The 14,358-nt window shown below is 35.4% G+C and overlaps 2 protein-coding genes and 1 pseudogene across 3 annotated transcripts; 1 reads left to right on the forward strand and 2 right to left on the reverse strand.

Moving 5' to 3' along the window:
* Positions 1-218: 218 nt before the first annotated feature.
* On the forward strand, positions 219-4,425 carry LOC145605137 (uncharacterized). The gene is made up of 8 exons (XM_081661161.1): positions 219-358; positions 1,010-1,107; positions 1,239-1,306; positions 1,852-1,924; positions 2,442-2,533; positions 2,615-2,719; positions 3,271-3,370; positions 4,058-4,425. The coding sequence occupies exons 2-8, from the start codon at positions 1,024-1,026 to the stop codon at positions 4,232-4,234; spliced, it is 699 nt and encodes a 232-aa protein (XP_081517287.1). The 5' UTR covers positions 219-358; positions 1,010-1,023; the 3' UTR covers positions 4,235-4,425.
* A 241-nt stretch (positions 4,426-4,666) lies between these two features.
* On the reverse strand, positions 4,667-9,902 carry LOC145604280 (disease resistance protein UNI-like; annotated as a pseudogene). The gene is made up of 5 exons (XR_014104929.1): positions 9,896-9,902; positions 6,597-9,819; positions 6,416-6,521; positions 6,248-6,306; positions 4,667-5,404 (listed from the first exon to the last, which is right to left on the reverse strand). The product of XR_014104929.1 is annotated as a disease resistance protein UNI-like (transcript).
* Positions 9,903-11,873: 1,971 nt separating this feature from the next.
* LOC145603778 (putative arabinosyltransferase ARAD1) lies at positions 11,874-14,034 on the reverse strand. The gene is made up of 2 exons (XM_081659759.1): positions 13,168-14,034; positions 11,874-12,712 (listed from the first exon to the last, which is right to left on the reverse strand). Exons 1-2 carry the CDS (start codon positions 14,032-14,034, stop codon positions 12,155-12,157), a joined length of 1,425 nt encoding a protein of 474 aa, XP_081515885.1. The 3' UTR covers positions 11,874-12,154.
* Between the last annotated feature and the right edge of the window lie 324 nt (positions 14,035-14,358).

A 14,358-nucleotide genomic window follows, 5' to 3' on the forward strand; every position in this document is an offset into this window, starting at 1 on the left:
TTACTTTTTTTGTTAATAATAGTACAGTAATATTTTCTCAGTGTTTTTTTTAAGAGAAAATTTATTTAGTTAAAAAGAGAAGTGCCACTAATTTTTTTTTACTTTTTCAAGTAACGCATAAAAAACATGTAATGAGAACACTTCACCAGAAAAAAAAAAAAAAAAAAAAAAAGAAAACGTGTAATTTTCTTTTTCAAAAAAAAAAAAAAAAAAAAAAATGTAATGAGAACAGAGGAAGATCTAATCGTTCATGTTTTGCTGACTTCCCTCCATTGCCGAGTCTCAGTCTCCTCCATTAAAACGCACTCTTAATCCTCCATTAAAGTGCCTTCCGAGCTTTCTCTCCACCATTGAAACAGTAAGAATTTTTTCTTTTAATTAATCATCGTTTTCAATTCATAATCTAGGGTTTAGTTCCGCGCTATCTTTAATATGATTCAGTATATTTTTCGTCTAAGTTGGATCATCGAACTATTGGTTATAATTGCTGAAGTTTTGATAGATTATAACCAGCGATTTTGTTGCTACAATTTCTATACGCGCAATTTAGATTGATAATCTCCATTGACAAGATTATTTTGCGATTCATCATACTTTATAAGTTTAATTGATCTATATTATTAGACTTTGTGTAATGTAATTGTCGTATATATTCATATCTTGTCTCCGAAGCTTGCCGAATTACGTATCTTTTTTCCTTTATTAACAGTGTGGGAGGTAAGACACGGCTGAGGTTTTGCTTGTAATTGAAATTTTGGGAATTTATTCAATTTGGAATTATTGCTTGTTAATCTCTGATATATGATTATTAATTTAGTATTGCTGTATCTTTGTCGATTTTAATCTTATAATTGGAAGCAAAGATAGGAAATGGGTCGAGGTTGGAGAAATTCTCATTTGATTAGTGTAGTATGATCAAGGACATAATTGTTTTTGCTTGATTGCCAAACATTGCCGAGGTTGGTCGGTTTGTAATTTGTTTATCTAGTTTTATATGTGTGTGTGGCAGGTAGGAATCTTGGTATGGGGATCAGCAAAACTGAGATAAATTTGAGAAGGTTAATTGCTGCTGCACCACAACAACAAAATCAGGCAAAATTAGCCCATGTATGTTAATCGAGATGTTGTGAACAAATTTCAATTTGTATCAATCTAAATTTTTTAATCATACGTTTATTCAACTTGTTTGTAGTTCATATGCTTTTCACCTGATTGGATTACAATCTGTAACTATGCAGTATGTTGCTACACTGCGAGAATTGTTGGAACAGCTAACTGAAGAGACCACTCCAGAAGGCTTGCCCAGGTCAGCTTATAAATAGTGGAGATATTCTCTTGCTCCTTAAAGATGGAGAAATGGGTTAGAGGCACAAAGGGTGGGATTTGGGTAATTGGGGATAAGCTTCCTCAGCGATGCATGATGCAATAACCTTAGCAGTAGAAGTAGAACTAGTAAGAGATTAGAGTTTGGATCTTAGAGTTGCAATTTAACCTTGCTGCATTAATTAAAATCATCTACTATTGTTGAGAAAAAAAAAAAAAAAAACCTTTTCTTGATGTCTTTTTTGCATAATGTTGTAGATTGCGAGTGAAAATTGGGACTAATTTTTTGGTTAGGATAGTGTAATAATATAATCTGTTAATTTATGAGTATAATAGTCTAGCTATCAAGCCGTTTGATGACTATTGTGATTTGTGATCCATAGTTTTATGTTATTTGTTGTGTTAGATACTTTGCTCAATCATCAACATAACTTAGATCCTTTACTTTTTTCAAACTCTTTGTTACTGTATGGGTTTACCAAACATCAATTTAATCAATTCACTCTGCTCCTGGGTTTTACCTTGTAGGGTCTCCAAAGCTAAAGTAAATGATTACTCTGAGAAGATTGAATCTATTGCAGGCAAATTAACTTCACCTATGGTATGTTTTGACAGCCTCTTAATGTGTAATATTTTCTATGCTTAATCTTAGCTGTTATAGCTCTGCAATATATTGTTTTTTTACACTGCATAATCACTTATAAAACTTGTGATAGCAAAATGTATGATTGTATGTCTGCTAGGTGTCTGTTCATTGTTTATGTATTTTTTGATGATTTTGATTGAGGAGGTTGCTAGTGATTTATTAGTTACACAATGTTGAGGTTTTCGAGCTGTTGTAGGATTTTTTTTTTTTAAAAAAAATTATTTTTATTTTGTTGTTTAAACCAGAAATTTGCATTATGTGGAGACCAAGTTGTTTCAATAACAAACTTCAACTGTATATCTTTTAAAAAGGGCAGAAAAGGAAGAAGTGGCCAGATTCTGTATATAGAGAGCTTATTTATGTTGAATATATGATTTCAATAGTTCCAAAGGGAAAAAGTTTGCTGCTTTTGATCAACTTTGGTGTGGAAAGGAGGTTTCATTAATAACTATTTGGTACATGACTAATGCAGGAAATCTTTGAAGAGACTTCCACTGAGGCAAGCCCTCAAATAGCTGAAGAACTTAAAGTTGCCTCCCCACCAGGACTTAGGAAGAGACCAGTGTATGTAGACATTACAGTCTTGTTCATGGAGTTATTTTAAGGAATTTTGAAATTGAGTTGGAAGGTTTTTTTCGAGTGTAGGCCATCCTCATTTGTTGAAGACAAGTCGCACGATAATGTTGGACCTGATTCCTCACCAATTGTTAAATTAGATGCTGCTGCCCACTCACATATAGACAAGCACAGGTAATTTTATTCTGAGCATTGTTTTGTAAATGTGGTTGATAACTCTGAGTTTATCACTATTTACTTGAAAGAGTAAACTGAGCAGTCTTCTTGATACACATCTACTGTCCCTACGGAGTGTTTTGAGGAGGGATATGAACTATACACGTCTTCCAATGTTAATTTCAGGAGCAAGAGGTCAAGGGGATTATAACTTGAAAGTCGAAACATGAGGAAGCTCGGTTTTGCTTATCTGTACTTGAAGCAGAATATAAAGAATTGTCTTGTATAAATTTTGTGGATTTTTTTTGAGGAAATTGTTTTCGACCCCATGTTTTTTTTTTTAATAAAGTTGTCTTCAGCACCTTTTTTTTGAATATTTATACAAATGTCTACTTTATCCCCATTTGCAGTAAAATATTAAATCCTTCAAGCCTTTTTTGAGGGAACATGGTTAAAGATAAATTTTTAGAAATTGTAGTATCGTGTTGTTGATTCTAGGTGAGCATATGCTCAGTCAGCTTTCCTCTGCATAAAATTGTGTAATTAACCTTCACTTCTTTGTACTACAGAAAGCTTCAAGAAGACTTGACTGATGAGATGGTGGGAATGGCACGACAACTGAAAGAGAGCAGTCTCTTAATGAGTCAGTCAGTGCAAAATGCTGAGAAGGTCAGTTTGAATTCAAGTTATATATTTATGCCTTGATGAGCTTTTTTATGCATCTCTAGACTCTCTACTTCATGAAATGTTGTCCAATTGCCCTTTTTACTTGCTACAACTTAGAAAACCAAAAACTTTCTACGACTTAGAAAATTAAAAAAAGAACATGAAACATAGAAGATTGTGTGAATAAGGTATATTTTAAGTACAGGACCACTGTATCCTATATAAAATCAAAGGCCAGTTCACTAAGTAACCTTTTTTTCAATTGCATTTATCATTTATGTATAGAGTTATAAGTGTAATTTAGGATGGGGCACTATATATAGTCTTGCAATTGTATCTTGAAAATATTCTCACTATCTCTGACACTCCAGAGAGTTTCAGTGGAAATTAGTATTGAGAGGAAGTTTTTAGATGTAAATTTCAATCTATATGCTATCTTTTGTGGCAAAAGATTCCATGTCTTCGATGCAAAAACACATTTCTTGCTTGCTTTCGCGGAAAATTAAATTTTCTGCTTTTGACCTTCTCCTCTGTCAACAAGTCAATTGTTGTAAATGCTATGCTTGTCACTTCTCACCTTTCTGGTCTAGTCTAGCATCTTAAATTTGTTTGGTTCCAACTTAGCTCACATTACTGTGGATATATTTTGGGGGTTAATTCTGTATTTTCATCATGGTTTTGTTGATATAGATACTTGATTCAACCGAGAAGGCAGTTGAGCATAGCTTGGCAAGCACTAGTCACGCCAATGTAAGGGCAATGAGTGTTTTTTCACAGAGCTCAAAGACTTCATGCTTTACATGGCTTATTATGTTGTTTATGCTAATAGTTTTTATGATGGTAGTTTTCCTTATTCGTATTACTTGAGTTTTTTTTTAACTCAAGCCACTTAAATTTAAAACTTAGGTTGTGGGGTTTTTTTTTTTTTTTTTTTTTTGATCAAAAAAGGAAGGCGATAATAGGTGACAGTTGGATAGAGTTTTTGTACATGTAATGTAATTTGTAAGATCCCTATCTTAGGGATAATCACTTCTATTGATATGATTGACTTTCTGTTACTTGATATTATTTTATAAATGAATTGACTAACTATTCTTCTTTAATTTCTTCCTTGAGTCCTTTCTCCATATTAATTTAGGTGACACCTAAATACATCAGGTTAATTAGCCATATGGAGAGACTTCAAATGAACAAGTAAAGCATAGGACTGACTGACTGATTGACTGATGAGATATCATTTACAATGTGTGACACTAAGGAAGTGCTCAGCTAGAACGTCTGAAGTCATGTCCTGAAAAAAAAACTAATTACTCTATTTTATTACCTGATCCAATTAAGACGGGATTGTTTATTTACATGACTGACCGGATCAAAGCTCATTAGACTTGAAAATAAACGTAACTAAACTAAAGTTATATTTTATATTTATAATAATGATATTGACATAAAATTTAAAATATGAATCGAAACCAAATACAACTGTAATTACTTGAAATCGAAACCAGAACTCATGTACCAGACAATTATGCAGTTGGTCACAAAAATTTCCATCACAAAAATTGCATCTACCTCTGTTTTGCCCTGTCCAATTTCATTCAGATCTAACTTCTGGCAAATAGGCAACAGATGATCAAGGGCAATATGCGTCTGATGAATGGCTATATGGCCATAAAGAATTAACGAAGAAAAAATGTCATTTAACCAAAATCGGATTCCATTTCCAAGTTTTCATTTTCTCTGCTCTCAAATATTCTTGCAGTTCTGCACCACTAACAGAAGACAATGCTTCTTTTTCATCATGAACTTCATCCCAAAGTACCTATAGATTTTTGACTGCTTTCAGGGCATTAAATTTAGATGTTGTCATGATCGCGATAAATTATATGATGAATTCATGACAACATACTTTTGCTAGGCAATGGATTCCATGCAAAAGTACCATCTGAAATAGCCCGGGGACCTTCCTATTTGATATCAAACTTCAGCAGTACAAAGCAAATAGAATTGGAACAACACAATACCAGCTTCAATGATGCCCTGTTTATTCAGAAAGAACAAGATAATAAATTCCTTGTTTAAATTAAAGCTAAATCAACAAAATCGTACCCAAAGCTTTCCTAACTAACCAAAAAAAATAATAATAATAAAATAATAAAAATAAAATGGAGCTTGAAAAATTGCCTGAAAGATGACCTAAACCGAAAAATGGTTCCGTATTCATCCTGTTTACTATATGTTCTAATCACTTTTATTTTATTCCATTTATGTCAACTTTTATTTCATATTTTATCATCTCCCACTCTTTTTTGTGGGACTCGATTATATGAAGTATTTAACCATTCTCTTATCCTCTCTCTGTGCTCCTAAAAGCAAAAGTATCCACATGAGCGGTCCCTATATTGAATTCTCCTTGATAATTATTGCTACATACTCAAGAAAACGGAATTAATTGGTGTAAATGTGTGAAAAAAAAAAAACAAACAAAACAAAACTACATATGTAATTGAAATAAATAATATTCATCTTGTAAGGATATAAAATGTCTGGAAAAAGTAGTTGCTATAGCAGGACAAATCTCTATTTTTCCAACACCTTCCATACAGTCTACAATTCGACAAATTCTGAAAGCTGTAAACTCATTGTGGCTCCTATGATGGAAATGTGTTGTACACCATATTTGACTGCTATTGGGGAATTTCCTGAGTTTAGTATGGCTAAACTAGGCTATCTGAATTTTCAGAAACAGCTAGGTTATTTAAACATGCCTTAAGAGGTTTATAGCTAAAGGAATTAAATCTATGAGCATGAAAGAATGTCCTAGTGTGACTATTAAATCTAGATGGTGGTAGTATATGCTAAAGAAAATATCAAATTTCTAACCTCTTATTGGAGAAAGAATAAAGCATTGCTCGTCTTGCATGCCTCACGGCAGAACATCACTACAAAATCAAAAAAAGTTCAGAGTTTCGACGTCTGTCAGAGAACATCACCAGAGAATTGGAAAGGAAAAAGATGAGTGGATGAAACAAAGAAATATAGAGAAGTAACCTTAACAAAGTAAGGCAGGAGTTGATGTCTGCAGTATCTGAACTATTCACTTCTGGCTTAGAAAATTTGTTTTCCAGTTCATTGAGTCTCCTGGGAGACCCAAGTTCTGCAATATGCAAAACAGAATTTCCTTAGATTGGATACAAATTAAGAAAGTATGTAAGTTGGAAAACTAAAGCACCTTCAAAGATATCAAAGCTGGATGCGCCTGCCACACTCAACTTGGTGAATGGCAGAAGGGTCTTCTTAATAAGAGGATTATCCCATTCGAGAGATTCCCACCACTCTTGGTCTGCTTTTATCTGTTGAAGAAAAGGCGGTACCAGTCCTTCCCCATTGTTGTGTAGGGGTACGGAGAGAGGTAGTCTCTTCACTATTGGACAATTTGTAACATTGATATGCTCAATGGAACCACAAGTTGGTATGATTCCATGAAAGAAACTTGTAAGACATGGTAGATCATCCAACTCTAACGCCCTTAAGTAGGGGAGTTCATAGGTTCCACTACTCTCTTGACCCTGAGAGTTGGGTGATGCAATAATCTCCTCCAAAATGTTGCAAGCTGATACTTTAACTTCTCTCAAGTTTCTCAAATGGTACTGTGTTAAACTGCTCTTGAATATCTGCTTGATTTTTGCACAATATTCAACAGTAATCTGTTCAACAGAACATTTTCCTAGCATCCCTCCATGACAGATGCCTGTCAACTTTGGCAGCTGCCTCAAGTGCAGAGCTCTCAAGTTGGGAAGCCAGATTAAATCACTATCTTTGTTGACATATCCTTCAAAATCTATGATCTTTTCTCGACCACCATCATCATGGACTGCAATAATCATTTCTAATTCTTCGCATCCTTCAACCTCCAGCTCCTGGAGGTTATCAAGGCCACCTTTTAACAGATTTGATGTGAATATCTCCTTTATATTGGGACAATATTTTATCACCAATATCTTAAGATTGGAAAAGGCACCTTGTTGGATAGCAAATCCTCCTTTTACTAGACCCCTGAAATCATGTAGATCAGTGAGAATTAACTCCTGAAGGCATTGAAGCAATAAAACAACAGCAGCATTGAAGTGGTTCCTTTCTTGTGTAGCTTCAACGCATGATACTGGTGACCATATCACTTCTATCACTCTGCAACGCCTGATTAGAATTCTTTTCAATGCTGTTAAACGAATTAATGATGGAAGGGCACCAACCAAGCTTCTTGCATCAAATGCAGAGTTATGAATCTGTAGATCTTGAGTGTTCTCTGGAGGAACAAATAGATCCCCTTCGCTTCCTCCTTTAAGACTTCCGCTGCATAGGATCACCATTCGTTCTGCATCTATGCTATGATCAACCCTTTTGTATTGTCCTGCTCCCACGACAAACTCGTAGTACTTCAGCTGCTGGAAATGCTGAGATTTAACATATTTGTTAAAACTGCTTACATCAGATATCCTGCAGCCTTCCAATCTCTCCAAATATCCCATTTTCAACACATCATCTCCTGAGATACTTTGCACATCTGGATCGAGCTTAAGGCATTGGATGTGAGTGAATGTGGATAATGACCCACTGAGTAACTGACACAGATCCTTGCATCCCTCTAAATCAAGGAATCTAAGTTCAGCTAGCTGATTCATCCCACGCGGCACATCTTTCATTGACCAGCAAAAGCTAAAATCCAACTCCCTCAAGCTGGTAAGTTTCACTACTGACGGCACAAAATGCAAACGCTTGCAGAATTCAAGCAGAAGAGCTCTCAGGTTCTTCAATTCTGAAATCGAGTCTGGTAGCTTCTTGATGCTGGTTTTGGATAAGTTAAGCACCTTGAGGGCCTTCATATGCACAAAGAAAGAATCTGGGAGTTTTGTAAATGGGTTTTGCTGGAGCAGTAAGGTAGTGAGGTCTGGGCACATGGGTATTGTTCCGGGTTGAATTTCTGACAAAGAATTGTGCATTAAGGAAGCCTTGTCAAGATCTATTGTCCATCGTCGCCCACTAGGAATTCTTCTCAGCTCTGCACCCGCTGCAATCATGTATCGTGGCTTAATATTGGTGATTCGAATTGCCATGTCTCTGATGAAATTGTGCATCTTCACACATCTGTTATCATACCGCTCCAGTAAGCATGCATTTTCGAGTTTATTCAGCATGCTGTGTCCTTTATCAAATTGCTTTTGCCAACTATCTATCTTATCCAGAAGGCCTTCAGAACGGAAAAGCACAATCAGCTCATCTCGTACAATTTCACCATATTTAGGATACAATGCACATAATAGGAAACATTCCTTCAGCTTTTGGTCTTTCAAACGATCATAACTAAGCTTCAAAACTGGGAATACCTCTGTTTCTATGTCATGTGGTCCTTCACTTGAGTTTTGCAACTCCTCTAAAGTATTACGCCACTCTTGAATGTCGTCTACTTCTCGCATGCTTCCAGCCATGACAATCAAACCAAGAGGCAAACCAGCACATTCAGCAGCAACTAGCTCTGCAAGCTCATTTATTTCTGATGGCATATGATCTCTTCTTCCAAGTACCTTCCTAAATAGCTCCCAAGCTTTTTCCTTTGACAGCGGCTCCACCTTGACAGTTTCCCGACATTTCATCCTTCTGCACACATCCAAAGACCGCGTTGTCAGGATCAATTTGCAACTATTCTCATCTCCGATGGGAACCCCCACATCCTCTAGAGAAAAATGTTCCCACACATCATCCAGGAAAAGAAAAACATTATTTCTCTGCTTTAACTCATAAGATAAAGCAGCTGCCTTCCTGATTACATTTTTCTCTGTCAAAAGATAGCTCAAATTCATAGCTTCAGCAATTTTATCCTGCAACATAGGCAATGTGATGCCATGTGACACAGACACCCAATAAACGCGACCAGATGATTTAAACCGTTCAAGTAGCTCATCATGAATTTCCTTAAGCAGCATAGTTTTCCCTACACCACCTGGACGCTACTGAGGAGATAATACCATCATCTATCAGCCAAGAAATGACTTTCCTCTTATTATCATGTAGCATTCTATCATTTATTTTCGTGTTTGTTGTTACTAGTGCTACACTAGAGCTCCCCTGATCATAGAGCGTAAACCCTCGAGGAAAACTCCCTTGCATAGTCAGGTCTCCAATTTGTTCTATCAATCCAGCATTGTTCCGGTCTGATGTAATCAAACCTTGGCCTCGTAGATTTTGTAGTTGAAGCTCCACCTCCTCGACGTCTTTCAACCAGTTATCAACCTCCTTCCTTCGTCTCTTTCCTGGTTGAAGCTCCTCTTGTTTTAGTTCACTGAGTACATCTTCTGCTTTCGCATGCAATGCTCTGGCTTTACGCTTTAATGTCTGCAGCTTATCATCTTGGCCAGCACTAATATTCAACAGATTCTTTAAAGTTTCCATTGAAGAACCTGATAACCAAAAACAGGTACAAATGATTCTATAGGGTAAAGGAGGATAGTAACATAGCTTTATAGTACAACATACATCCCATTTAATAATTAGACCTTTCAAATGATTTGTCATCCTGACTTCCCAATTTCCCTAATGAAAGCTGTACACTTTAATCTATCCAAAAAAGAATATATACTTATAGTAAAGCATGTTTTTCATTTCCTCAAATGTGTGTTGTGGTAAATCTCAGGATAAATATGGTAGAACTCAGTGTTCATAGGAGGGTATAAGCATGAAGTGTGTACTGCAACATCAGCTAGGTAATGCTTAGATTCTTGGATTATACATCCGAGAGCATGATGGGATTTATGTTTTTGGTTACATGTTTTTTCAATATACCCAAGTGCTTTTTTTTTTTTTTGTGTGTGTGTGTGTGTATGCGCGTGCGTTTGTGTGTGTGTGTTTTTAGCATACCTTATAATTACAGTTGCATATAAAAAGACAAGGTAGTTGTAATAAAAAGAACATGCATTCTGCTTGCTTAATTGAGGGCTCAATGAAATATGTAATTATGCTCTCGAATGTCGGATCTAAATATGCAACTTGTGACACCAAATAAGATTCTTTGCAAGTGAAAATAGACTAACAAGCAAATGCTTGGACTTTTTTGGGGCTGTGTTGTTATAAAGAGAGTTACAAAAAGTAACGATATAGACGAGATTTGAGCTTAACATATAACATTCCAAGACGTTATCTGTTAGCTGTTACACTCAAAACCATGTTGTATGAAATTCCAACCAACAAATAAAGTGATACCTTGGCATTTCACTACTGATTTATACATTAAGATTCATTAAACATAATACTACATGATATACAAACAACTAAGTAACAAATTTTACTTTGACACAAATGAGATTCGATCTAAAGTCAGGCTATACAAATTAAATTACGTAGTAAATTAAATTGTAGTACACTAGAAATCATATTCAATGCGATCTGTACCATACCAACATAAATTAACAAAAACAACCAAATAGCAGAAATTATCCAACTGCATGAAAGTTCAGGAAAATAGGCATTACAGATTACAAGAAAGAATTTCAGTGAAAAAATCATACCTTTTTGCAGCAAATAAAGATAACAAACTTCAAATCTAATAAAAATGAGCATATTGCACAAAGCATTACGGACTAAATGCAAGAATTTCAGTGAAAAAATCATACCTTTTTTCGCAGAAATTCAAACAAACTACAATTCTAATAAAAATGAGCACATATCACAATTTTGTTAGTGGCTTGATCATCAGCTTTAATTAATCTTTCAAAGTATCAAGAGATTAAGGGAGTTGACTTGCTAAAAGTAAACTATTAAAGTCCTCTTTGGGTTTCCGAAATTTCCCTTCTATTTTTCAAGTTTGACAAAATTGGCTGTTTTCTTTTATCTTTGACATTTCTTCGAATAGTTAGTGTGGAAATTATCTGCCGCTGCTATTTTTACAATTACTAGGTGATCAATAATAAATTAATATATTATATTGAAATTATTTTGGCTAAACTATTTTTATGTGAACTTATTTTTTCTGAAATAAGATACGGTATAAAATAAGTTAAAGTAAGATGAAACAAATGTACCCTTAAATCTTAATAATATGTATACAGTATACAGCATTCCTATTAGTCTATTACATCAGGATTGAAAAGTATTAAATTTTAACAGTAAAAGAAAAAGAAAAAAAAAAAAAAAAAACTATACTCCGTAATTATTTTAAGTTGACGCTAATTAAACTCCTTACAAGTTTGTTTTGGGAAAGTCACAGCTTCTTTTTTAAAGGAAAGTCAAAGCTTCTTTTTGTAGGAAAGTCAAGGTTTTTTTTTTTTTTTTTTTTTTTTTTTTTTTTTTTGGGGGGGGGGGGGGGGGGGGGGAGGGGGGAGACTACCAGTACCACTAGGAGAAATCATTTTTAGTATATAGCACAAAATATAAAATCAAGCATATTCCTAAAATCCTAACAAAAGAAAGGAAAAAAAGATAACACCAAATGAACAAAAGAATCAATCATACTCCGTATAAACTTCAAGTGTTCCTTTACCGCCAATTCCTAAAACATACAACGGCCTACTTTGGAGAAGTAGCCGATGCCTTGGGAAAAAATCGTCTATACACAATCGATTTAGGAAGATGGCTCATTGGCTACATAGTAGTAACTAAAGAGGGGAAATGAAGCTCTGTTCCCTCGAGTTTGAAATGATCACAAAATTTCTGTAAGTGTAACTGTCTAAGTCTCTCACCTACGTTAGGCAGCTTTGGCTGACCCTAAAAATTGCAGGCCTCCAAAGAAGACGTTGACTCCTACCAAAAATTATGCGGCACCATGAAAGCAGGAGGTTCCCTATCCACACTGACATTGGAGGTACGAACATACCGCCTATTTCGGTTCAATTTCAACTTCACTGCAGGCACCTTGTGTGCTATGGACTTCCATATCATTTGGACAGCGTCATCATCCCTTGACGGATACCTAAACTCAAAGTATTTCTCAACTTCCTGCAGTTTTCTCCACATGCGAGTCCATTCTTCCTTGCTGATACCCCTAATAAGATTCATAAGAAATTTCTCTTTTGTGGCATCAGAAGTACGAACAAATATACAGAATTCCGAGTAATCAATAATGTCTTCGTAGGGAAGCTCGATTTCATCACTGATGATAACAGGGACACAGTGGCTGGCAATTGCATCAAACAGGCGGTTTGATGATGGTGTGTCACCAGCTATGTTGAGGCAGAATTTAGAGGAGTGCATTCCTTGGGTAGCATTATTGACACCACCTCTTTGGATACTTCCAAATGTAAAATGCACATCCCTTTCATCTTTCAAAAGATAAAATAACTCTTGCCTTATCACTCCACCCTGCAAAAAAATATTAACCCAAATTTGAGGATCACATTGAAGATTATAAGACATTAAGACGACTTAAACTAACCACCAAAATGAAGCCATTTTGATAGTATAAATTTTTGCTCAATGTTACAAAGCCAAATAAAAGTTATCAAGGAAAACAACTCTAACAAACTAATGGAAGTTGCAACAGAAGAGAAATCAGAAAAATGCTTGTCTGCAATGAACAATGAAATACAGTATGATTCACATTATGGTTTTCACAAAGTAAGCCATATTATATATTAGTATCTTAGACAAGTGATAAATCATCGGCCACTCAACAACAAAAAAGTCTATTGAGAATTAAGGCAATAGCTACACAAGGATGAGAGTGAGAAGGAACTAATCCGTGGTGCACAATAGCAATCAACAGAAAGAAACCATTGCAACATCAAACAGGAAATCAGATGATGAAGAGAACTTACATCTTTTCTGTAAATGGCACCTTGGAAGAACAGTAAGATTGGACGGCTATCGTAAGTTGATGTATCATTGACATATGACTTGATAACATGCCGGTAAGGAGCTATGATATCTTTCTGAACATTTGCTATATTTGGAGGATACCTCCCGAGATCTGAGAGTATGTACATTGCAGGCCAAAGTTGGTTCCTTGCGTATAATAAACTATTTGGATGATGAGCCATAATAATGTGATCTACACCCCCTGACCTTTTCCATTCTTCTTGAGCTTCTAAATATTGTACCAACTTATCCTGTGTAAGCTTATCTAAACTGCTCCTTTCCTGCTTTCTCAACCTTGAAAAGCGATTGTAGGATAAAGACGAGAAAAAGGGAACAAATATCACATCTGCTTCACTAGAATTTCGCACTCTCACAGCAACACGAGAATTTGAAGAGCCTGAATATTCCGAAAAGAGGAGATCAAGTGTAAGCCAATACTCTATACTGTGTTGTAGATTCAATCCACCAGGATAGTTTGGGACTGTAGTTCGAATATCTGGCCAAACATTAGATCCCTCAGGTTTCCAATCCAAAAGTTCAAAATGAAACTCAGGTGGCAAATCATACATGAAAACCTTCAGTACTTCTTTTCTCACGCCACGTTCTGCTATAACCTTTTCACAGAATACTGCAGCTCCTCCACCAGAATTAATATTAGCAGACACAATGTTAGCATCAGAACTAGGCCGAAAAACAAACTGTGGCCGGCCTGTTGACCGCAATACAAAGAAGGAAGAGAGTAGGAAGAGGATGCTTGTTAGACAAAGCCAATAAAACAAGGAATTCCAGCAGTAAAACCCCATTGAAGACGAGCTCCTGTCTGCCATTGGTTCAACAATTCTCAACAAGAATCACCAGTATATCTCACACAACCACCATTCCAAATTAGTAATAACCTACACACATAAATTAACTCGGTCAAAAATTGGATAAAAATCCCAACAATCAGAAATTATTCAAATTTTCAATTTTGACACATTTTAACATATCTCCCAATTCTAAAGATAAATATCAAAAATCAAACTGAGTTTGCACTATACATATTGCCCTTGCTTTAATAACTGTGTTCGCACTATACATAATTTTTTTAGTCTCACTCAGTCGAGAGCTCATGTTTGGAAACCCATAGGTACACTAGTGTACTACATTAT

This window comes from Chenopodium album, chromosome 22 (genome assembly GCF_948465745.1).
Source record: "Chenopodium album chromosome 22, dcCheAlbu1.1, whole genome shotgun sequence".
NCBI lineage: Eukaryota > Viridiplantae > Streptophyta > Magnoliopsida > Caryophyllales > Amaranthaceae > Chenopodium > Chenopodium album.

Excerpts from the sequence above, each read along its gene's own strand:
- LOC145603778 (XM_081659759.1), bottom strand. The coding sequence starts at position 14,034 with ATGGCAGACAGGAGCTCGTCTTCAATGGGGTTTTACTGCTGGAATTCC. Across the intron at positions 12,713-13,167 it reads GTGCCATTTACAGAAAAGAT|GGTGGAGTGATAAGGCAAGA; the intron begins GTAAGTTCTCTT and ends ATTTTTTTGCAG.
- LOC145605137 (XM_081661161.1), top strand. The coding sequence starts at position 1,024 with ATGGGGATCAGCAAAACTGAGATAAATTTGAGAAGGTTAATTGCTGCT. Across the intron at positions 1,108-1,238 it reads ATCAGGCAAAATTAGCCCAT|TATGTTGCTACACTGCGAGA; the intron begins GTATGTTAATCG and ends GTAACTATGCAG. Across the intron at positions 1,307-1,851 it reads ACTCCAGAAGGCTTGCCCAG|GGTCTCCAAAGCTAAAGTAA; the intron begins GTCAGCTTATAA and ends TTTACCTTGTAG.